Here is a 24,523-nt window from a genome sequence, read left to right on the forward strand (position 1 = left end):
TACCACTGCAAAAATATTACCACTTCTGTTGCTGACAGTTTCTAAAACCTTTCCCCACACTGCAGCCATTTCATCTAAACCACCAATCTAACACATTATCCACTATTCTCCATAATTGATCATATCTCATTTATACCTAATGAATGTTGTGGTTCTTATTTGTGAAATTCACCTAAACCTCTGTGTACTGTTGAATCTGAAATGCACGAAGCGTCACACAGAAAAGAAAAGTCAACAAATCTTTATCCTTTGAACTATGCAGTAAGGGGGTGGTGCCTCTGCCCAGGGCACTGAACTGCCAAGACCTGATCCTATCTGAAGTGTAGAAGCAGAGTCAGGAGAGTCTGTTGTACTGATTAACTCTCAATAAAGGCAGGCATGGAGCTCGGATCAACAGTTGGTGCTGTGAGGAGTACGAGGGTGCTGGTTGGCAACGAGGTCCGTCCTGCAGTCGTTGTAATAAAGAATGGGAAAATCCATCAAATACTCTCAGACAGGGACTTTTCTGGGGATGTTGCCTGTGAGGTAAGCTGTCTCACACTGGTCTCACTTTTAGCATACTCCTCCTGGTGGAATGAAGATGAATATATAGAGACACAACGAAAGAAAACTGTCTGTTAGGTCGTTCATTTAACACCCCTAATATTTTCACTCTCATGTTTGATTATCCTGGGTGATGTAACCCACCTGTGATGGCAGGTGTTGGATGTGGGTGACAGAGTGGTGATGCCAGGCATTGTAGATTGCCATGTTCATGTGAATGAACCAGGCCGCACCTCCTGGGAGGGTTTCTGGACCGCCACCAGAGCTGCTGCAGCTGGAGGAGTGACAACGATTGTGGACATGCCGCTGTAAGTTGGAGACGCCCCCAATCAGTGCCCACTGTCTGACCACATAAGGTCACTGGTGGAAGTAAAGGTCAGAGGGTAAACAGATTGTGAAATAATACATTCATATAATAATAATAATAATAATAATAATAATAATAATAATAATAATAATAATAATAATAATAATAATACTTTTTAAGCTCTCTTCAGCCAAAGATCAAATTGGGGGCAGATTAAGTTACTGGGCATTATAATGATAATAAAGTACATATTGTTTTCCTTTCTCTTTTTTTTGCAAAAAATGTATAAATTGTAATAGGCCTAAAATAGTAAACATCTTTTTGCTCATTTTCCCGTCTATTGTAACCTCAGATTTTTCATGTTTGCACTTACATGTTAGAGGTTCAGTTTAAAACTAAGAATATTTGTTTATTTTCTGACGAATTACTTATATCTTTTTTTCAAATATAAGTGCATTTTCAGACACTTTTTAAAGATATTTTGGTGCAATTTGTTCAGTACAACCAACAATATTACTTTGCAACTTCCCTGGTTGGGAAAAAAGTAACATAAGTGGGTACAGCAGTAAAAGTGTTTAATACTTCCATTTAGATATAATTTTTTGTAGCTAAAGTATTTATTTTTTGCAAGTTTTCATAATTCCATCTCATTGTTAGGAGTTAGCATTCTGCCAGGTGGATTATGACACATCTAGCCCATGTTTTTTGTATTTAAATGCTGATAAAAGTATATTTGCATATTACATCTTTAGAGTATTAGTATATTAATAAAATTCCTTAATTAAACTACTGTTTTCATCAAGTTAATGTTTGTTTGCCGCATTTAGCTCTTGAGTTTTAGCATAGCTAGCGTCTCTGGTAAGCTAGCGTGCTACATAACACTTTGATATTTGGGACTAAATGGGCTGTTGAATTTTATTCCTTTATTTATTTGTGCTTACTGAACAGAAATAGCATCCCTCCAACCACCACACTTAGTAATTTTAGTGAAAAGCTGCAGGAGGCAACTGGGAAGTGTTTTGTGGACACAGCCTTCTGGGGAGGTGTGATTCCTGGCAATCAGGTACAGTGGAACAGCTTGTACTCTCTCTCAGCCAGATTGTTCTGAATTACAGCCATAGCAAACACAAACAACAAATGTCTCCTTGCAGCTAGAACTCCGGCCCATGATCCAGGCCGGAGTGGCTGGCTTCAAGTGTTTCCTCATCCACAGCGGGGTGGATGAGTTCCCCCATGTGACTGACTTTGATCTGCACACTGCCATGAAGCAGCTACAAGGCACAGGAAGTGTCCTGCTGGTAACTCACAAACTGAATCATCTTCCATAACAGTAACCCACATGCTCAGGTAAGGTAAGGTGATGTAACTGAAACACCTTCTGCTTTGTCTCCCCCAGTTTCATGCAGAGAGGGATGTTCAGCAGTCAACAGAAGAGACTGGTGGTAACAATTATTTTACTCCCTGCAATAGATGATCTGTTTGTGGCACATCCTATTTTTACTGTATTCATCCTATATCATGTTCAATATATGTTGTGTTTATGTTTGGGCTCAGCAGTTTTGACAAAATTAAATATTGTGATATTTTTGACTTTTTTTACATTTTGACTACTGAGGCTTGATTTGTAAAATATCTTGAAACAAGAAGATTTGTTGGAAAAAGATTAAATTGTGTCATCACACTGGCAGATTTCTTCCGGTCATTTTAAGTTTTCAGTTCATCTAAATCACAAAAACAAATTTCTCATTTCTCCCTATATGTTCAGAAATTATTGTCAATAACAGCTGATTGTCTTTATTTCTGGCAGTTACTGATGTCACAAAAACTAAACCTTTCAAGAAAATAAGATTCTAAGATGCAAAAATCAGCTACAAAATTATCAAGATTGGGATTTTTTGCAGCGAACTAGTTATTTAGCTAGTCTAATAAGCTCAGAAAATCCTCTCATTCAATTTAAAAGTCCAATAATTAACTACATTTAAGCTGTTGTATATCTAGTTGGTCATATGATATCAAAAATCAAGGTTCATAACATGATGTTGATTTTATGTTGATATTCTGTCCTGCTCTGGTTTGTATGAACTCCATGACATTGTGAAGCAGAGGCAAATTATTTAAAGAATTTGTTTTCAGTAATGAATACTGATATGATCCAAACCTCTGCCTTCCCACTTCCCATGTTAGATCCCTGCCAGTACTCCACCTTTCTGCAGTCCAGGCCAGATGTCATGGAGATAGAAGCAATTCGCACTGTCACAGAACTCTGCATGCAATACCAGTAAGAACCAGCTTGTTAACAAATAGCTATTGTACATCACAGTGGGTATTTCTGGATAGGGATGGGTTGTGTTTGTAGCACTAACTCCAGTCAGTAAACTCTCTCTGCTCCAGGGTGCGGTGCCATATTGTTCACTTATCCTCTGCTAAGCCATTGAAACTGATCCAGGAGGCTCGGCAGGCCGGAGCCCCGTTGACGGTGGAGACGACCCACCACTACCTCAGTCTGTGTGCAGAGAACATACCTGCTGGGGCCACGCAGTTCAAGTGCTGCCCCCCCATCAGAGGATCTATGAACCGGGTAAACAGAATAGGATGCACAGTAGATACAAATCTGACCCTTTTCAGTTTGAGTGTAAGTCAAACACTGATTCTGCCCCACCAGGAGCAGCTGTGGTCTGCACTGAAAGCTGGGCAGATTGACATGGTGGTGTCTGATCACTCCCCCTGCACCCCTGATCTGAAGAAACTGGATAGCGGAGACTTTACTCAGGCTTGGGGAGGAATTTCTTCTTTGCAATTTGGTAACTACAGACCAGGGACATACATAATGAATATCAGTAGGATGCCCGTTTACCAAAATCAGTCAATGCACTGGATGTTCAGCTCTCTAGAGAGGTCCCAGAATGCATTGTAAAAACCTGGGTCACTGACTTGAAGTGTTAAATGTTACAATGATTCATTCATGTCATCATATCATAAAGACCGTAACTACAGTCATGAAAGCATCCACAACACCTCATAGTTGTAAGTACGAGTAGAAGAGAAACAGACTTTCTGATGGCTACTGTATGATACCTCTCATTTGTTGGACAGAAATGCAGAAGTGTCAACAAAATTGCATCGTTTTAGCGTCTTTGAGCTCATTGTTTTGGTTTTACAGCCTGCAGCTTCACTGTTTTCTTCACTCTGACCACTCTCATTGACCTCATTCACAGCTGCAACAGGCAGCTGTTTTTCAGTGAAAAAGCTCTAATAAACCCACTGTTCACTACCTGCTCAGCACCACACAGCAGACAGACAAAGTTAGCAACTAGCTGGTGAACATAGAGGAGCATTTAGCAGCTAAAGAGCCAGATATTACCCTCAGTTGGTGAAGACCAGACCAGAGTTAAAAGGAGAGTGAATATTGGACTTATTGTCAGGTGATTCAAATGAATGCTAATGTTGCTCCGTCTCTGCTGGATGTGTAAAAAGACGACAACATTTGCCACAATAATGTCAATGTTGCATTTACAGCTTGGTCCACTGTCAAATAGCCAAAAAACTTAACACTCATACAATCAATTCAGTTACATAGCCTATACAGTTTGCTTACGGCTTCTTAACAAAAAAATGCAATAGAGAAAAAAGTCATCCTAACTACTTAGATTTGTACCTATATGGCCAGCACTGCAGGTAACTATCCTGGCATGTAGTGTGAACACTCCTAAGTCATTCTTCTCATGCTGCTGGTGTAAATGCAGCACTAACGCAGCTGTAGCTTACAAAATTAACGATACTTGCTAATTAGCAGACCTAAGTCATACTTATCCACCCACAATAATACTGACTATTGTCAGTGCTTGTTCATTAGTTTACCTAAATCAAATGCCGCTATTATTCATTCATTATTTGCAGTTATTATTCATGCTATGATAACTCTGTTAATAAGCTGCCTTGGGAAGAATAATTATATATTGTTACAGCTGCAAATGTAACCGGTAAACCTTTATTCTGTATTTTTCATGACTTTTTACATTTTAACCTAACCTCACCCCTGAGAGAGGTGGAGTGGTTTTAAAAAAGCATCAGAGATCATTGATTCATCAGTGTCCCATGTTCACTGAATTAGTAATCAGAGCCTGATTCAGTTCAGTAAGTGATTCACTCTACTGGGGAGTGATTTGAGACACATCAGTATATTGATGATATCAGGTGAATCACATAATGCACCGGCTACACTATACAATCTCTACAGCTGCTATTACAGTTTTCTCATTATGCACTGTCTATGGAGCAGGTACAGGATTTGTCTGACAGGATTAATTGTTCCCTCCTTCCCTCCTACCCCCAATAGTCCTCCTGACACAGTGATCACCCACACTGGGCAAAGTTCACAGGGAGGTAAACAAGAGCTGAGTGCCAGTTTAGAGGACAGCCTAATCATTTACTCTTCAAACACAGTGAGAGTGTGGTCAAAGTCTGATATCAGGGAGACTGTCAACAGTGATACGCAGTTATGAAACTTCCTGATGTGATTGAAATAATTGATGAAAGTAGGAGAGCTGTCTGGAACACCAAGTTTGACATAAAACTAAACTGTCAACTCTATTGTCACTGCAGTTAATATATCTCAGACCAGCCTGTTCACCACTTCAGCCATTTTTAACCATTTCCAGGTTTACCTCTATTCTGGAGTTCAGCCAGTAAGAGAGGCTTCCAGCTGCATGATGTGGTGAGGCTCCTCAGCCGAAAAACATCCCAGCTGTGTAGTCTGGACAACCAGAAGGGCATCCTCGCCCCGGGCTTCGATGCCGACTTGGTCATATGGGACCCAGAGAGAGAATTTGAGGTTGGTATACATCAAGGAGTCCACACCATCAATAGACATAAAGCTTTGAATCTGCTTACATTTTAAGACCTTTTTTGACAAGGAAAAGCAATAGTATGTTCTTGCATTGTGTTATTGAATGAATCTACCAGCCAATCAGATAGCTTTATATCCTCTATCTTCTGTCGTACTTTGCAGATTAAAGAAGCAAGCATACATCATAAAAACAAGGTAAGAAAGATACATTCAGATACATTTCATGAACAAAATGGTAAGATTCAAAGACTTTTATATGACTGACTTCATGATCATGTGTGTGTGTGTGTGTGTGTGCAGATAACCCCTTACCTCGGCGTCACACTGCAAGGAGTGGTGTGTGCCACGATCCTCAGGGGACGGCTGGTGTACAGAGAAGGGTCTCTCTGCCCCGAACCTCTGGGGAAGCATCTCCTCATCCCTCAGAGGAAAAACCAAGCCCAGCTGTGAAGAATAAAAACCACTGAAATAAAACTCACCAGATCTGTGTCACTGTGTTGATTGATTCTGATGATAAGAGGGCACCGTGTTGTTTTCCTCAATAATCTCACTCCTACTGTGTGCTTTTCATTATATTTTATAATATAAAATGTTTTACATCACAATTCATTTGTAATAGATCTGCAAACACTGAACAAACTGTTAAGACTTTTTCTTTATAACATCATGACAGTGTCAGGATTTAAAAGCCAATTACCATCCAAAAAATAGTGCTTTTCCAGTTGAACAAGATAAGACAAGATAAAAGTAGACACTAAAAGTTTTTATTATTGTATTATGCACACTATGCCCTGCCAGCATGGACAGTAAAGAAAAGGTCATTTTCACAATCAAATTTTCAGGCCTTCGTGTCTACAAAAAATTACAGACAAAACTTGTCCTGTACAGTTATACAACTGATAAAATTAGAATAAATACCAACAAAAGAATCTATCTTGCCTTCTTTTCCAGGCTTTTGAGACAAAGATATCACACTTAAATACATCAAAGTTGAACAACTGTTCCAATTTTTGATCATCTGTACACCAGGATGTCGTAGAGTCCCTCTTAAACAATACAAAAGGAAAATGGATCTCACTCTCTACTTCTCTCAAATCAGACAGATCACACAATCTGTTTGCTGCCAATCATTAAGCCGGTTTTCAAGATCTTTTGCTTCTGGATGAGCAAGATGCAACATTTTGTTTCTTTAATGTGCATACACTGTATGTCCTTGATTTTGGTTCAGGAAAGACATTTTCAAATAACTTTTCTTCAAAATTGAATAAAGGCTTATTTTTAATGGAGCACACATTACAACTCATTAGTCTTTCAGACATAGAACATATCTGCCTCCTCAAAGGCTGAGTAAAGCTCTTCAGCCAGTGGAAGTCATCAATATGTTTATCATGTGTTCTGAGAGTATATGCAGGATCATTTGGATAATATTTAAAAATGTCCGGTTCTACAGTTTATCTTTTGAGGATTTTATTTTATTTATTTTGCTTTATCTTCATTATTATCAAGATTCTGCCATTATAACAATGTTTTGTGTGATAAAAGGGTTAAGGTTAGGGTGTTTACACATTTATTATGCTTTCGATAGACTTTTCCAGACTTTCCAACATTGTTTGAGCTTATATACACTGTCCATACTCCATACTCTGAACCTGCAAATAATGGATTTAAAATATAGGCTCAAGAACGCATTTAAACTTGTGTGTTGTGGTGTGGATTCAGCCTGCTGTCACTTTGCAAAGCGTAGCAGTGTAACAGTTAAGTCTGACCCTCTGGAGAGTCAGTAGTCAATAATTAACATGTTTGGGGACCTGTTAGGAGACTTCCTTATCTTTAAAATGAAAAGGTATCAAGCTAGCTGAGCTCATTGTGTGTGTTGACTGAAGAAGAGAAGAGATAAAACCAGAAAATGTTGTGACAGACTCCTGACCTGAGGACCTCACTGGTCAGACAGAGGGGGTGTGCTTAGCTGAGGCTTTTACTTGACCCTCTTTCGAAGCTCTTTGTGGTTTTACTGCATTCGTCACACTGCTGGAAACATGTCGTCCCTCTCTGTAGCTCCACCAAAATGCCTGCAGACACCGCTGGCGGTTCCTCATCGTCACATGTTTGGACCGGGACCTTCAAACGTTCCTTCACGTATCTTGCAGGCCGGGGCCAATCCTGTTATTGGACACATGCATCCAGAGATATTTGAGGTAACTCAGTGGCTTTAATACAGATGGTGTGGTTTGTATCCAAGAACAGACTGACGTAAGTGAACAACAATAACTATTTACACTGTCTGCATTGTAAAAAAAAAAAAAAAAAAAAAGATTAAAACATTTTGCATCTCTCAGAAAAAGACAAGCGGTTCAATGTTCTACCCCATATCCTGTGTTGGCTGTAACAACACTGAATAACATCTCTTAGAAACTGCTAAACTGCAGCCAAGCCATGCATGCCATTTTAATTAAGGGTTTTTATTAAGCAAGAAATCATGTGTTTGTGTTTGTGTGTGCAAGAATGAAACAGAAAGGAGAGAGCATGCTTGGAAGTTTAAATCCATTTTTCTCAGACCCTTCCTTCTTTCCATGTGTGAGCCTGCATGGAGATAAATTAAACATCTACACATTTGCTTATCTGATTTCTAAGTTGCTCATGATAAGACCAATTTAAAGGGTGGTAGAGATGAAACACTCAGTTGATTAATCAATTGGTCCATCGGCAGAAATTAAATTAGTAACAATTTTGACAATAAATTAATTGTCATTTTGCCCATGCAAATGTGAATATTTGCTGTTTTTTTGTCTTCTATGATAGTAACCTGAATATATAGACAAAACAAGATATTCAAATAATTCAACTTAGACTTTGTGATGGACATTTTTCACCATTTTCTGACATTTAATGGACCGAATGAATCATCAATGAAAATAATAATTAGTTGCTGCCCTGATAGGCTGCAATTAGTCTGTTAGGACCACACTGCCTGTCTGCCACTTAACAATAACATTGCTCATTACAGATAATGAGTGACATCAAGAGTGGGATCCAGTACATGTTCCAGACTCAGAACAGCATGACTTTAGCTGTGAGTGGTACCGGCCACACTGCTATGGAGTGTGCCATCTTCAACACAGTGGAGCCCGGGGAGAGTGTGCTGACTGCAGTGAATGGCATATGGGGAGAGCGGGCAGCAGAAATGGCAGAAAGGATAGGTATTTGACAGGGAAAGGTTGGTGTTGTTCTATATTTTTCTTACTGTCAACAAATCCCATGAAAAGACCAAAACCAACAATGCTTTACTCGGTCTCTCCAGACTTTCTGACCTCTCAACCTTGATCTTTGGTGCTCAGCCCCAAGCTCACTGGCTGCTACTGAAGGTGGAACTCTCTAAAAACAAGCCACAAATATATAGTGTTTTTTTTTTTTTTTTTGAAAGGCTCAGTAATTTTCCAAAATAGCTGGGCACTGCAGTTTTTAGCAAACATTACTCATACAGGAATAAATAGTGCATTTGTTGGGGACTATTTTCAGCTGCGGATGTATACACATTTGATTCTCTAGTGAGTATTTACAGCAGCAGGATGGTATATGTGGGATCGAGTCAAAATAAACTACAGAGCCAATGTTCATTGTAATGAAAAACATCATCCAGTGCACTGATGTGTTTCTAATGGAGCTCTATGGCAGAAAGGAATAAGATATATCAGAACTTGACTACTTAGGATAAGTTGAGTGTTGATTTTGGTCTTTTCATGGGATTTGTTGACAATAAGAAAAATACAAAATATCTCCGGCCTCGTCCTTTAAAATAAGGATTAAATGATGGAATAAATATCCCTCAGTAGTTTTTCAATAACACAACATCATGTGTGTCAATCCAACAGGTGCCAGAGTAAATACCATTGTGGCGCCTCCCGGTGGCTTCTTCACTAATGAAGAAATTGAGCAGGTGATGTTTCCTGACACTGCAGTTACCAGGTTACTCAAATCATTTCTGTTATAAATACAGTCTGTTTGATCAATTGTTGCTTCATCACAGGCCTTATCGAAACACAGGCCGGTGCTGTTCTTCCTCGCACATGGAGAATCCTCTACAGGAGTCTTGCATCCTTTAGATGGCATCGGACAGCTGTGCCATAAGTAAGAAACAGCGCTCATGTCTTTGTCATCATCACACCTGTAACAAACGACAGACACATGACAGCTGGGTTATGATTTGTGCCGACAGGTATAACTGCTTATTCCTTGTCGACTCTGTGGCTTCAGTAGGGGGAGCACCTTTGTACATGGACAAGCAAGGTTTAGTATTAAATCTTTCCAAATGTTTCCAGCTTTTCTGCTGCATGCTGCAGCTGATGGAAACATTAAATATGTCTATATAGTGTTACATTATCTGCTGATGACACCAAACAGAGATTTGTTTTGTGGATGATTGTACTTGCAGAGATAGACATCCTGTATACAGGCTCTCAAAAGGTTCTGAATGCCCCACCGGGTACAGCACCCATCTCCTTCAACGAAAGAGCATGGTGAGAAATGTAACTAGCATGCCTGTAAGTTATAGTTTGAAATATGTGTAACATGTGTATTTAAGTCTGAATTTGTCCACAGCAAGAAAATATTCAACCGAAGGACAAAGCCTGTGTCATTTTTCTTGGATTTGAGCTGGCTTGCAAACTACTGGGGATGTGATGGCAAGCCCTCAAGAGTGTAAGACCTTTTTTCCTGCATAGAGGAACTGATTGCATTTCAAACAGCGGTCTCATTTTTAGCCATACTTGCACAATTACTGTATATCACTCTATTTCCTCTTCACAGATATCACCACACAGGCCCAGTCTCTGCTTTTTACTCCCTGAGGGAGAGCCTCGCTGTCCTTGTGGAAGAGGTGGGACATGTGTCATAAAGAAATATTTAGGTTTTGCTGTCCAGAGCATTAGGCAGTGCAGTGACAACAATATACTATTCCACCTCAATGCCCACAATACTTCAAAACAGGTCATATAGTAAATACAGTATGAATTAACCATTAAGTAGCTTTTCTTTGGAGACTGAGCACATATGCAAGCAAAATCACTTTTATAAGCTAAAGACTGTTGTAGCAAGACATTGTTATTGTACTAATATACAACTAGTGCTGAACATGATAAGGCATGAGATCTGCAGAGTCGGATTTTTGCCTGACTAAGATCTATCAAAAAACTATTTTAAATTACAAGATAGACAAAATGAAGATATGGATTGTGCAAAAATAGCTTTTTTTTAAAATAAAGTTTTGACTATCTGCTTTAATACATTTTGTATTAAATCTAAGGGTCTGGATAATTCATGGGAAAGACATCAAAAAGTGGTGGAGTATTTCCATGCTGGCCTAGAGAGCATGGGTCTCAAACTTTTTGTGAAAGACAAAGTGAGTTTCAAGTTTCAATACGAACATGTAATCTTTATAACAACCTGTAGTGGAATTACACATCATTACAAACAGAATATGATCATGATACAACATGATAAGGGGAGAAAATGTACTAACTCTGACTTTAATGGTTGTTGCAGAGGGCAAGGCTGCCTACAGTTACAACTATTGTTGCTCCTCATGGATATGACTGGAAAGAGATCACATCCTACATAATGAAAACACATAATTTAGAGATTTCTGGAGGTCTTGGACCATCAGTTGGCTTGGTAAGAGGATAAATGGACAAATACTGAGTGTCTTTCTACTTTATATGCACTTTGTAGTTTAATCCCAGATGTTTTTGGTATTTTCAGGTGCTGCGTGTGGGACTGATGGGATGTAACAGCAGCAAGTCCAATGTTGACATGGTGCTGGCAGCACTGAAAGATGCTCTAAAACACTGCCACAAGAGCAAAGTGTGATGTGTCGTTGATGGATGCTGTAAAGATAATCCTCCTAATAAACGTTACTGTCATAATGAAAAGACTGTATGTAATAAATGAACCATTATTCTCAGGAATTGCCTCATGCATTTCAGTCACTGCTTGAACGGGAACAGTGGGCTTGACTTCAAAATAGTGCAGTATGTTTGGCCAGCAGAGGGTGGCAGTCTTTAAAAATGGCCAATTCAGGTCTTCTATGTTCAACATAAATACCCAGTAATAAGTAATTTTACATGAGAGTATTCCACCCTTAATGGTATATTACACACATTTCATATGAATAGCTGAGCATATGAAGTCCCATTTTTCTAGCTCAATGGGTTTTCTGATGGTGGACTTCTTTCATTAGTCTTTTTGACAACCTAAAAATATATTCCTGGTGTTTTCTGTCCATATTAAAAGCTAAATGGCTCTCTTCTACTACACTGACTAGTAGAATTCAAGCACCTCAATATTTAACCAAATATTGGTGATATTTTGGTTAAAATGTTGTTATCACTTAACAACTACACATCCCATAAGTCTTAGCCATTGGTATACAGTCAAAGCTTTGTGGGGGCTGTAGTTGTTGAATGCTGAAAAGACATGCTTTCTATTGTGCTCTCATAACAACAAGCATACATAAATAACAAGTTGTATATTTTGCATCTGAGAAAAAAGTTTGAATGTTGCCCTTTAAATATTTGCCAACAAATAAGGTGAAAGCCACTAAAACAACTCCATAAATACTACACAACTACCAGCTGTTAATACCAGCCACTCTTTGTGTCAATCCAGGACTTTTTTGGTATCTTTGATCATAAAAAGGACTAACATCAAACTCCCTGTACTAATAAGAGTAATACATGTGAAAATTGTCAACTAACAGGGGAGTGAGGGAGATGTCAATCAACCACAGTCTTTACACACTCATAGAGTCATGACAGGGCATCAAATCAGCCAAGTGAAAACAACTGTGTGGATGTACCATGGTAAGGGCCTTTCTGTGGTATTTTTTTTTTTTTACATACATTAATGTAAATTGAGCAATTGTAAACCTTTCATTGTGAGATATGTAGTTAAAATACATTTTGATCCAATTAAGTCATCCCATGCCCCTCAAAATAAAAAAAGCTCAGTATATACTGTATGCTCTGTATGTATTATGTGGGACTATTTTTCCCCATTTCCCACAACAAAGGTGTTAAACTGTTAAGAAAGACCAGTGAAGTAGTTAATAAATAAATATGATAAAAATAATAAAGACTGTATGATAAAGTGTTTTCAAAAATAAATTTATAACATGTAATTGCGTATAAACTACTTTTGTTTTTATGTAAAAAGTGAGTTTCTCAAATAGATAAATAAGGAAAATAGTGGAACAAGAAATAAATAAATGATTAAATACTACAGTAAATATACTATATATTTACTTTTTATACAGTCATTGGAGCGTTGTTTTTTGCACCGCATTCCGCGAAGACCCGCCCTACTCTGCCTCTGATTGGCTCTGACCCTGAACCATAATTAATCTGACTCGTCATGCCTAAATCTAACCAATCTAACCAGCGAAGGCAACGAGTACTAGCCAATCAGAGGTAGAGTAGGGCGGGTCTTAGCGGACTGCGAATTGGAAAACAAGTAAGATGTCAGTGGAGGGGGAAAAAAACCCAAACAACCGGAACAGGACTTGCGTATTCGTACATCCGTATTGACACCGTTCAGTAAATGGCGCGCAAACGGTTACAAGGAGCCAACTTTCCATTTTGACACTTACGGGGAGAAGTCTGCTCGTCTTTGCCTTTCTGTAAAACACAGGAGCCGGACAAATGGCGTGTAAAAGAGGAGCGCTTATTGTCCTGGAGGGAGTGGACCGAGCCGGGAAAACGACGCAGTGTAAGAAGCTGGTCCAGGCGCTGCAGCAGAGCGGACAGCCAGCAGAGATGATGAGATTTCCTGGTGAGGCCTGTCTTTTGTTCTGTCACCTTTAACACAGTTAACACAGCTGTGCTTTTGGATGTCAGTTTCAGTCTCCGTGCTGGTGTGTTTTGTAGAGAAGGCTTTCCATTAAAGTGAAGTGTTAATTGAATGTGTTGTGGTCACAGACAGGAGCACGACGATAGGGCAGCTGATCAGCTCTTACCTGGAGAACAAGAGCGATCTGGAGGACCACACCGTGCACTTGCTGTTCTCTGCAAACCGCTGGGAACTGGTGTAAGACTCTCATATAGTGACCTTCAATAAAAGTACCAACGACACTGTAAATTACAGCATTCAATGCCTCACATTGAGCAACGTATTTAAGTGAACGCAGTGTTAAGGATGACACTACTTGTAAGGGTCAGTTATCAATTTATAAAAAGACACGTTTCCACTACCCCCCCAGCATTAAGACAGGGGCTAACGCATTGCTAGTTTTGATCTTCTCTGGTCTTCTGATGGGATTTGTTAAAATAAAAACGTATTATATCACCAGCTTTACTTTGAAAATATACACAACTTTGAATTAATGTACCTGACGTCTCTGCAAGCACATTTATGATGGAAATGATGAAAATACTCTTCATTTTTCTTTTGTCATTAGCCTTGACTGATTTGCTCTGGCTTGTGTACATTATAGTAATATAATTGTTCCAACTCACAGGCCTTTAATGAAGAAGAAGCTGGAGCAAGGCACCACTCTGGTTGTAGATCGGTACGCCTTCTCTGGAGCTGCTTTCACCAGTGCCAAGCCAGTAAGTCATTTATTAGCCTTTCAAACTGTGCATCCATAGACAGCTGACAGTATTATAATGTGTGTTTGAGAGGAGCAACAGATTGCTTAATGTTCATCTTCTCCAGGGTTTCTGTCTGGACTGGTGCAAGAAGCCTGACGTGGGACTGCCGAAGCCAGACCTTGTTATGTTTCTGCAGCTCAGCTCAGCCGAGGCCGCTCTCAGAGGTCAGTTTGGAGAAGAGAGATATGAGACCAGTGCCTTCCAAAGAGCGGTTCAGCAGAAATTTGAACAGCTGATGAAAGATCCTTCAGTCAACTGGCAGGTGGGTACGAAGCAGATCTGGATGTCAGAGTGTTGTTTAAATCCAGAATATAAAACCATCTCATGATGTTAATTGTCTGTCGTAGGTCATTGATGCTTCTCAGAGTGTTGAAGATGTGCACGAGAACATCGCCAGTCATACCATTAATGCTATCAACACGGCTCAGAACCTTCCACTTGGACAGCTGTGGACGTGAACTTAAACTATTCTCGGTAAAACTGCTAATTTGCAACTAAGATACAATGTAATATTTTGCTATTTTGTGTATTATTATTATTTACGGTATAGTATCAAAATGACTCTATAGCATACTAAATTCTTTGCTTAGCCCCTGTTTTTACTTGTGCTTTGTTTAGAATGGAGGAGAAATGACTTTGCTTTGTTTCAAAGTTCATTTCACAAGTTCTTGAAATCGAAGAGATATACAATATTCAAATATCAGTCTGATTTTTATTTTTGAATCCTCTTACATGTCTATTCTTTCACCTGTCTACATATTGTGTTGAGTAAATAAATAATCTTCAAATGAACTAGTGTATATGTTTTAGACTTGGCAAGGATACTTTGCAATTAATACAACTTGTCTGCAGATCTGACTAAATTTGGTTTCATTACAGGCTGTTACAGATTTCAGTTAGTTACAAACCGCATAAGCCATGGGCATCATGAACCATTATGTGTCTATACAACATAAAACTGTTATGGCAATTTTTTTTACTTATGGAGTCAGGGAAAGGCACCATATCACTTCAGAATAAACATTTAAAGTGTTAAGACTCAAATGGAAACACATGTAATGTGAAGATGTGCATACAGAATTGATCCTGAGCTCCTGCTACGGCTTCCACCAGGCAGTCTCAATGTCGGATACAGAGAGCATTCAGAGGCTGTTGAGAAGGAACGCTGTGTGACACACGCTGAACTACACCATTGGAGCTGGACCGGCTCAAGAGGTCTCCAGAAATGTTCATCCCCTCAGGCTTCCCTTCTGATACAGAGAAGAGAGAGAAGCTTTCGCCTACTGTCAAGAACAGTAAATCATTGTTCATATGTTCCTCACAAGGAAAGGATCTCGAACTCCTCGTCTTCTGAATCAAAGAACCGTTCCAACCTGTCCGAGTCGGAGAAATCTGCAAAGGGAGCGTTAGCACATAAAAACAACATAACATTAAAATTCATTTTCATTAACATATTTGTTCGAATGTATTCTGCAGAACATGTGCTATTTATTTACCAGGAGTAAGGTTAAGGGCATCCACGCTGACCATGTGAGAGGGCTGACTGTCTACTAGTTCAAACATAGGCAAGCCCCCTCTGTTGCAGGAGAGCTAGAAGAGAAAGATTTCAATGTTATGATGTACGAGTTCCTCTAACAGAAAAGTGATGCTTTATTCATCTGCTATACATGAGTCAAGGGAGCAACAAAAGAGCAGTGTACACAGAGACATACCCTTCTTATGCGCATACACCAGTCGTCAAACTCGTCCTCTGTTCTGCAGAAGAAACCCTGGCAGACCCCAGAATACAATCAGCTATGGAACATCTGAGTAGTTACTGCAAAAAGTTTTTCAGCCTGCTCACATTCACGTTTTAACAATAGCCTTTAGTTTGAGATACAAAAGCTCTGTGCTATAAAAGCCTCTCTAGCATTCCTACCGCTGCAATGGACGGGTCCAGTTCACAGATGTGCATGCGACAAGGCGGGTGCTGACAATGGTACGTCTCATCGGGGACCTGGCCGTCTTCACACGGCTCCACCGCCGGCTGTGTGGTGTGCGGGTCTAAGTAGATGAGCTCCTCCCCTGATGAGAAAAGACAGACGTTCGCAATTAGATTGTTGTCTTTATGGGAGTGAAAATCAATATGGTGAGCATGAGCTGGGCGTATTTCACAAACACAGAGACCAGACATACCGACATAACCAATGAAGTAATGGGCACTGTTGGGTTTTCCCCCAATAACACCCAGGGACTGAGGCAGCATGAAGCATTGCTGTGAAGAGAGACAAGAGGGTTTATCTCACCCCGACTGTAGCTAAATTTGCCTCAGAGTTCATTTACGTAGCATTTGTATTACATTTATTAGCCAATTTACTACAAAGTACATATACTTCACATTACTGCCAACCATTTTCCAAAGTTTAACAGTTTTTGTGTTTTTTTTTCATGTAAGTTTAATTCCATTTTACTAAGACACAAGTTTACACTGTGTACAAATCAAAAATCCCTCCCAGAAGGTTGATGTGAAACCAGTTAACATGGATTCCAGTGTCTGAACTTGGTCATTCAGTGATGTTTAGACTAAGTGTTCATTACAGTCTATTGATTTTGAATTGTGGGGCTGACGGCACTGCATTATCAAAATTTACTCTGTGTATATCTCAGTGTTTATTTTACATATTCTGTGCTGGAAAATTGTTTAAATAGTCATACACTGAGAGACAGATGGAGCATATCAAGACTGCTCCCTGAACAAAAGAATATTTGGAGCAAATCAACAAGGAGCTGTGCACACAGTATTTCTAACCGGCCACATCTGCACGTCGTCCAATGTTATGTAATGGAAGTGGTTTGTGACTACGCATGTGAGAGCACGTAGTCTGTTTCAAACAGCATGCAGGAACCCTTATAACATCCTAATTACTGACCAAACATGTAGTGAACATCAGGGACTGGTTGGACCAGCTGTTCATTAGTTCAAACTAGTTAGCCTCATTTTAACTAAAGTGTTTACTAAGTGGATTACTGAATTAAATACATAGTTATTATGTAGAGATGAGTTGTTCCTTCACATTTACAACTACTAACTGTCAGGTGGTGGACATATCTGACCTGACACTTTACAGAAAAACACAATATATCTCTAATGAAATACCATATCTATAATGTTAGACTAGATGACTACATAACATCAGATAACAGCACAGTTAGATATTCCCCTCTCACTGTGAACTACATGAATATCACTAATTCTAAAACATACAAATTTCTACAAGTATGCATAAGACAAAGTTGTACCTACAGTACCAGTCAAAAGTCAGGACACCTTCTCGTTCTCTTGAACATGAAAGTGTGTCAGAACATTTGACTGGTATTGTTCATTCACAAAGGATTGGAGGTACAGTTTATATACATATATGTTTGCTGCTTTGGAAGTTGTGTTACAGCTTGTGATGCTACATTGACTTCATTTACATATTTGTTTGCCTCTTACTGGACAGTGACGGATGTTTCTGAACAACTGATTTACATATTACTAGTACTACTATTTTTACATATTAGTGCTTTACTAGATAAGATATTTGTTCAGTTTTAATGGTGCAACCTGATTTAGTGAATCATTAGTTTGAAACTAGCTAGCTACATTACTGTTGCGTGGCAACACAGTTGTCAGGAAGGACTAATTTGAAGTCTGAATCACCACCCAATGTGGTAATTACAACGAATAAGAACTAGATTTCCCATGCCCATATTTAGGTAAATAATGGTCAATTTCTCCAATATAATATAAACCCTCTAAGATTGGGAAATTATTGTTTGAATATATTTACAATGTGAGTGTGCTTGATGAAGTATCACCTTGAGGGTTTCAATGTAGGCCTCATTTATATCACTCAGGCCCAGCCTGAGGGGGATGAGCAGGACGAGAGGTTTCCAGAGAGCCGTCTCCTCCTCTGACAGGGCACATGCACCCTCCAGGCAGCCATTGAGCTCACCCACTCCCTCTGACTCACCACAGGCTCCTGCAGGGTCCAGCCAAGGCATACAAAGAAGCTCTGCAGTGAAACAAATAAACACAGAAACAAACATAATCACTGACATTTGTCAAAACAAAACAAAACTTCACAGATGGAAATTTATGAGAGACTTCTAAACATGTGTTTGATAGTGAACCACTTCCACTGACTCAGCTGCTTCCCCTTTTATCTCATCAGAGACAGCAATCGATATGATGAAAGCTTTCCACTCAAAGATCTTTCTATCTCATGTTTAACTATTCGCATGTGAGAGAGTATCAAAAGACGGACTGCTTCGGTATTAAGAAACTCAGCAGGGTCCATAGTTTAACCAGAGTGAGATTTAATCTGCTTTTGCCAATAACGAATAATAACAGTGGAAATAAACACAAACACAGCTGCACTCACTGATCTCCTCGATGACCACGGTGTTGTCCATCGCCACGTGTACAACTAATCTGCTCCATGTATCGAACACTGCCAGCTTCCTGAAAGCGAGACAGCACATCGAGACAGTTACGAGCTTTATCAAGATTGAAGCGCACTTATTTAGATTGTTGGTAAAAGCTCCTCGGTCTTATCTGTTTTGTTAATTGTTTGGCAGCGGGACGTCAATACATAAAGGAAACTGAGACCAGGCCATAAAATATGATGCAATACGAGCAAGTGAATGCCTCACAGTGTGTGTCTCAATCACACTGACTGAATGTCTTAAGTTTTTCTAAGCAGACACTTGTTTATGTGGCAACGTCAACACAAACAAAGTGCTGTTCTGCTTCGACTGACTGTCTCTTGTCTTGTTTTTGTTTTTTTACATTCAGTCAGACTTTGCAGTTCAGACTGATATGCTTTTCTACTGGATGTACTCCACAAGCTACACTGTTCATTTTGTGTACTTTTATAAAACCTGCCAGACAGATTGTGTAAACCATCAAAACGGACTCCTGCAGGTCTCTACACATACATGTGGGCACTTATCTTTTCTAAAAGTGACATATTCACTACAACAGCAGTTGCAATATTGCTGCGAAAAATGAAAATAAAAAAATTAAACCGCAAAGATCGACAGACTTTGCAACAATTTGATGATTGATTAAAAGGTTCCTTGTGGAGTTTTTGGCCACTAGTAGTGCTATAGAGCAATGTTTTTATGGGTGGGTCCCCATTTTGTTTGTATTGTGCACTTGTGTGCACAAGCTAGCAAACATGGATGTAAATATAAAATATAATTTGAAATATTTATAAATGGGCTTTGCAAATGTTGAGTGAGAAAGGAAATGCATTCAACACATTTGTTAAGATTTCAAGGATGCACAAACAATGTGTTTTGGTGAGAAATACTGGATGTAAACATAACTTTTGCTTGAAGAAAACTCTACAACTTTAATCTTTAAGTTATCAAGTAAAAGTGCCCACAACTCCCAGGTTCCAGATTCTAAAATGAGTGGATCTGCTATTTATCTCAGTTTTATATGATTGTAACTATAAATATTTGTCAGGTTTTTGACTACTTTGGTCAAACTAAGGTTTGAAGGTTGCACACAGAGATTTGGGAACTTGTGACGGCATTTTTCACAGTATTTTTCATTTCAGATATTCCAATGATTAATTGAAAATGAAAAACCATCATTAACTCTCAGCTATGTTACAGTACTTACTTTAGAACCTGGGCGACTGTGTTTGGTCCATACCACTGGCCTATAGGCTTTCCTTCTCCAACTCCCATTTGAGCTGCAGAATTTAGGAACAAAAAAAAAAAAAGAAAAACAGAATTTTATGCAAACTCTTCCAGGACTGTCTGAGTGAGCTCTTGATATAATTGGAAATGTTTGACTGTCACTACTCACCGATTTGATGGATGGAATAATAGCTGTCTTTTTTGTCAATGAAGGCGTTGAGAATACTGATGTACTCTTCTCTTTGTTTCTGGCCTCTGACCCATCTCCAGTCTGAGAACAAAAAGCCAGTTGTCAAGCTGCTTTAAAACAAGCTCTGTTTGGTATGGTCTACTCGCTGGAGAAGAGCTGTAAGTGCCACACAGTGATTAAATCTGCTTTCATCCACTTATAGCTGTCTTACCTCTGCCTAAATGTCGACACACCAAAGCCTCGCCGAGGATCATCTGGCCGCAACGCAACATACATCCCCATCCTGTATCTGATGTTGGTCCTGTTCCCCCTGTAACACAGTCCAGAATCAGACATTATAATTAATGCGAAAACACAAATTACTCAAATCTCCAAACTCATCAAGTCATTTATCTTTTGTTTTAACTTACCGATCGGAGGGAAGTTTTTTCTGTATGTGAACCACAGTCGTGAAGTGACATCTGATAAAATCTCATCTTTCTCTACATGAAGAGAAGAAATCAGCACATTATAATACATCCACATAGATAAGAGTATACTGGCCAATTTCATTCTTTATTACTTAAACACTCATTCATCAGTTTTCCTTTCTCTGTATTCCACAGTCCTACCTGTGAGTGCATTGTATTCTTTTCCTAAGATCCAAACAGGGTCTGAGGTCTCAGGAAAATCTTCAAACTCTCCGAAGCGAAGTGTGTCGTATGTCAAGGTAGCTGCGGCGAAAGAAGATGTGAATGAACCGTGAGACTGGGGGAAATTACAAAGGGGGAAATCGCTGGTGGTTTTCATGTCACTGACCACCTGTTGCAGCTGATGACAGTGCAGCTTTCTGACAGGGAGTAAAGATGGAGTATCCCAGACGGGGCCACAGGACAAGAAAGCCAGTACACGTGTCCTTGAGCCAGACACTGAATCCCAATCAGCTCCAGAGAGGAGGTGCAAATAATTGGTAATAAATGGTCTCTTCTTAAAACATACTTTCATGGCAAAGCCTTTCTTGACTTTACTTGAGTTTTAATTTTCTTTGAACTGTTTTTTATTTCTTTTAATTTTTTTCTTGGTTTTTCCTAAACTGAATTGTTTTTTATCTGTTTTTAAAACCTAATAATTTTATGATTTCTCTGTTTTATTTTGCTGCTTTTGTAAAGAACTCTGTAATGTGTATTTTGAAAAGTACTCTATAAATAAATATGATTATATTATTAAATAAGTACATATATAATTCAGTAAGTAGGTGCTGTCAAGAAAAGTGTGATGGCAAAACGCAATCACAGTAACAGACTTGCCTCTGCAGTTGGAATTACTGGGCTTAAAGCCAGGGAGAAAATCTGGCACAAACAGTCTGGGACACCATTTAAGGGTTCAGTTTCTCATAAGAAAACAAGCAAGACATGTTTTGGTCTGGTGACTTTAATAATACACTGGAAAAGTATAAATATATATAAAGATATGATATAAAGTTTAAAAAAAGGTTTTTGCTGACAAATAAGGTCGTTCACATTAAAAACTACCGACGGCAAAAGTTGACAGCTTACTAACTTGTCTGAATATCAGCAGTTTGTTACTTGAGACACAGAAAGATAAACAATGAAGACATATATTGACAGTTGGAAGAGAAAGACATGCATCAGCAAGTTTACTCGTTTTCTCTGAGAGCTATTACCAACTAAATGAGTCTTGCTGCATACTATATATCAGCTGTCTGATGGCTAATAGTGCTCCCTGTGTTTTCAGTACAACTTTAGAGTACCGTACAGAGTTATTTCCACTTTATGCTGATTTATACTTTTACATTTCAGAGGTAGTTTTTATACACTACATTTATTTGACTGTTGTAGCTGTAAAACTATAGTGATTATTGGAGAATCTTGTAAATTAAAGCATCAATGATAATCAAATGAAATATTGTAATGTTTATAAGATTTAAGACAGCATTTATGTTTTTCCATCCATAATATCCCAAATTAACGCAGCTTTAAATATCACCAAAAAGAAAATAGTGAAATATGTCATCATAAATTCATAAAATCCTATTTTAACATATTTAGAAAAAGAAATGTTAAAATCTGACTTTCAATGAGCACAGAGAAACTTTCCACTTTCAGCATATCAATGTGAAAACATCTTTCTAGTGTCAAAGTCTGTACATACATCTTTCTTCACAGTGAAGCTCAAACATTCAACTATAGGAACAAGAAGAAAAACTTATGTTTTTATGTTTAAGTGGAGGGAGACTTTAACCCTACATAAAAACCTAAATATACGTCAGAAACGAAAGTGTCTTTTGATAAAAACATGTGAGGGCAGCACAGACCCTAGACTCTTTTTAAAAAAGGCCTAAAAACCTTTTTAATCGAGAAGACTTTTTCATCTTAACTCTTATTATTTTCTTTATGTTATATGTTTTTAATGCTGTAGCACTTTTAGTTTCACTACGAATGAAAAGTGCGTTACAAATTGACTGCATTATTATTAGTAGTAGTACAGTAGTAGTGATGGTGACAGTGCATCGTCTGAGATGTCTCGTTTTGGGCGTACCGTAACGGCCGCATAAACAAGTCAAACCAAGGACAGAAGACAACTTATTAAGAGTGAAACATTACAGAAACACATGACATCAACACAGAAGGCATCTGGACACCGTACAGGGAGTTGTTCAGCTGTACAGCGAGCTGTCAAAGCGGGGAATCCACCAGGTTTCAACAACAGCAGGCTAGCGTTACTTAGCAGTTAGCTTTAGTCATCACTTTAGCAGGCTAACGTCACCGAAAGCTACAAAGCAATCTGGGTCTGTGTTGGATTGGCAGCGGTTTGTTGGTAATCCTATCATGGCAGAGTGGAAGAGTTGTTGCCAGGTGTGAACCACTAATGTTGTGGATATTTTGTAGCCAGGCTAAGCATGAGAAATAATGTTTATTTTGCTCTAAAATCTAGCTTACCTGCATCCATCCCGACGGTCTTCACCCTATCTTGTTTGTTGTTCTCTGCACTCTGCCCCGCTGGACCAATGGGAAGAGAGAGAGGCGGGATATTCCTCACGATATCCAATAAGACGTGGGAGGGGGGTGGTTATGTATGCCCTAACCAATCAACTGTGGCTGACGTATCCGTCCAGTTGAAAACAGATGACGGTGCGTTCACGTTACACATAACTCTTGTTCTTTTGTAGACCAGCTCATCAAACATCATTCCATTTATATTTTCATTGTGAAATAACAATGATGTTTTGTCTCGTTTAAATTGGCCATAGCCAATAATTTAAAAAAAGATTATTAAGTAAAAAACGTATTTTTCTTTATTCACAAACCAAGGTTTTGTGGTAAAGAAAAATGGTTTGAGATGCAGTTTAAAACACAAGAGCTTTGCTGTGGGTCAGTAATTAATAAATTTACAATAACTGTTTAATTGCTTACATTTAGTCTGTAATATTCAGTTGGAGAGTGAAGTGGAAGACGTCTCCTCATTGTGGTGTGAGTTTTCTCTGGGGGCTCTGCTTTCCTCATTCCCCAAACATGCACTTATGGCAACACTAAATTGCCCACAAGCTCAAATTACCTTAATTGACTCAGTAGAATTGTGCAGTTGGTGTTTCATTTTGATGCGACTTTATAGTTAACATATCATTTGATGTTAGACTGCTGGTTAAATCTGCCAGTCTGTGTCTGGTTATTCTTATTTGACTTTTAGGAGGTAACAAATAGCCATCAATACCTGTAAATACAATCATTCACACAAACACACACATCTGTTAGTGTTGCTGCCATTGACCAGCAACATCTTAGCTCCTTACTAGAGATTTTAACAAAGCAACACTGCTGTTGAAAGGTTTTTGGACTGAAAATTGGATAAAAGCATACAGCAGGGAGAAACACACGAATGTACTACATTAAGCATAAGGCTTATCCTTGAATTAAGACAGTGGGTTGGAATTCTAAAATATTCATCAAATCGTGATGCTCATCTCATGCATTATGCAACAATGATTTTCAATATTTTTATCATCCAAATACAAAATACTGTATATTTAAAAATCATTATCAGATATTACTGAATATTAAAAAATACTGCAGTGCTGGAACATCACATTTTTTATCCCACATCACCTTAAATGTGTTACTATACATGCAACAATATATAGGGATTGATTCAGCAGCACAGATTTGTAAGGTGTTCACAGAACAAGTTCAACCACACATGTATTAAACATGAAAATGTTGAGAATGAATGTAAAACCAAGTTTAAATTTGGTGCTGAGTTAATTGAATAGTTGACATTTATATAGTATCTAACAAAATGATTACCAGATGGACAAACAGCTTTGG

The 24,523-nt window shown here is 38.7% G+C and overlaps 4 protein-coding genes across 5 annotated transcripts; 3 read left to right on the forward strand and 1 right to left on the reverse strand.

Moving 5' to 3' along the window:
* Window positions 1-238: 238 nt before the first annotated feature.
* zgc:103559 (Allantoinase, mitochondrial) lies at window positions 239-6,174 on the forward strand. The gene is made up of 11 exons (XM_067597843.1): window positions 239-525; window positions 700-851; window positions 1,799-1,913; window positions 2,002-2,148; window positions 2,247-2,292; window positions 3,035-3,128; window positions 3,242-3,428; window positions 3,513-3,651; window positions 5,509-5,681; window positions 5,859-5,891; window positions 5,997-6,174. Exons 1-11 carry the CDS (start codon window positions 379-381, stop codon window positions 6,144-6,146), a joined length of 1,383 nt encoding a protein of 460 aa, XP_067453944.1. The 5' UTR covers window positions 239-378; the 3' UTR covers window positions 6,147-6,174.
* Window positions 6,175-7,549: 1,375 nt separating this feature from the next.
* agxta (alanine--glyoxylate and serine--pyruvate aminotransferase a) lies at window positions 7,550-11,656 on the forward strand. Its single transcript, XM_067597844.1, has 11 exons — window positions 7,550-7,891; window positions 8,701-8,893; window positions 9,566-9,630; window positions 9,721-9,821; window positions 9,910-9,980; window positions 10,126-10,210; window positions 10,293-10,391; window positions 10,500-10,569; window positions 10,996-11,091; window positions 11,235-11,363; window positions 11,451-11,656. The coding sequence occupies exons 1-11, from the start codon at window positions 7,733-7,735 to the stop codon at window positions 11,556-11,558; spliced, it is 1,176 nt and encodes a 391-aa protein (XP_067453945.1). The 5' UTR covers window positions 7,550-7,732; the 3' UTR covers window positions 11,559-11,656.
* Window positions 11,657-13,220: 1,564 nt separating this feature from the next.
* Window positions 13,221-15,127, forward strand: dtymk (deoxythymidylate kinase (thymidylate kinase)). Its single transcript, XM_067597847.1, has 5 exons — window positions 13,221-13,517; window positions 13,664-13,772; window positions 14,203-14,293; window positions 14,400-14,597; window positions 14,683-15,127. Exons 1-5 carry the CDS (start codon window positions 13,388-13,390, stop codon window positions 14,791-14,793), a joined length of 639 nt encoding a protein of 212 aa, XP_067453948.1. The 5' UTR covers window positions 13,221-13,387; the 3' UTR covers window positions 14,794-15,127.
* Window positions 15,028-23,227, reverse strand: atg4b (autophagy related 4B, cysteine peptidase). Of its 2 annotated transcripts, none has more exons than XM_067597846.1 (13): window positions 23,141-23,227; window positions 20,813-20,914; window positions 20,612-20,683; window positions 20,413-20,511; window positions 20,181-20,282; window positions 19,992-20,064; window positions 18,742-18,821; window positions 18,176-18,372; window positions 16,511-16,589; window positions 16,254-16,399; window positions 16,048-16,104; window positions 15,832-15,925; window positions 15,028-15,727 (listed from the first exon to the last, which is right to left on the reverse strand). In XM_067597846.1, exons 1-13 carry the CDS (start codon window positions 23,148-23,150, stop codon window positions 15,654-15,656), a joined length of 1,185 nt encoding a protein of 394 aa, XP_067453947.1. In that variant the 5' UTR covers window positions 23,151-23,227; the 3' UTR covers window positions 15,028-15,653. The 2 variants fall into 2 exon arrangements, with proteins under 2 accessions (XP_067453947.1, XP_067453946.1); XM_067597845.1 differs by having other exon boundaries at window positions 15,028-15,739.
* Between the last annotated feature and the right edge of the window lie 1,296 nt (window positions 23,228-24,523).

Source organism: Thunnus thynnus, chromosome 8 (assembly GCF_963924715.1).
Source record: "Thunnus thynnus chromosome 8, fThuThy2.1, whole genome shotgun sequence".
NCBI lineage: Eukaryota > Metazoa > Chordata > Actinopteri > Scombriformes > Scombridae > Thunnus > Thunnus thynnus.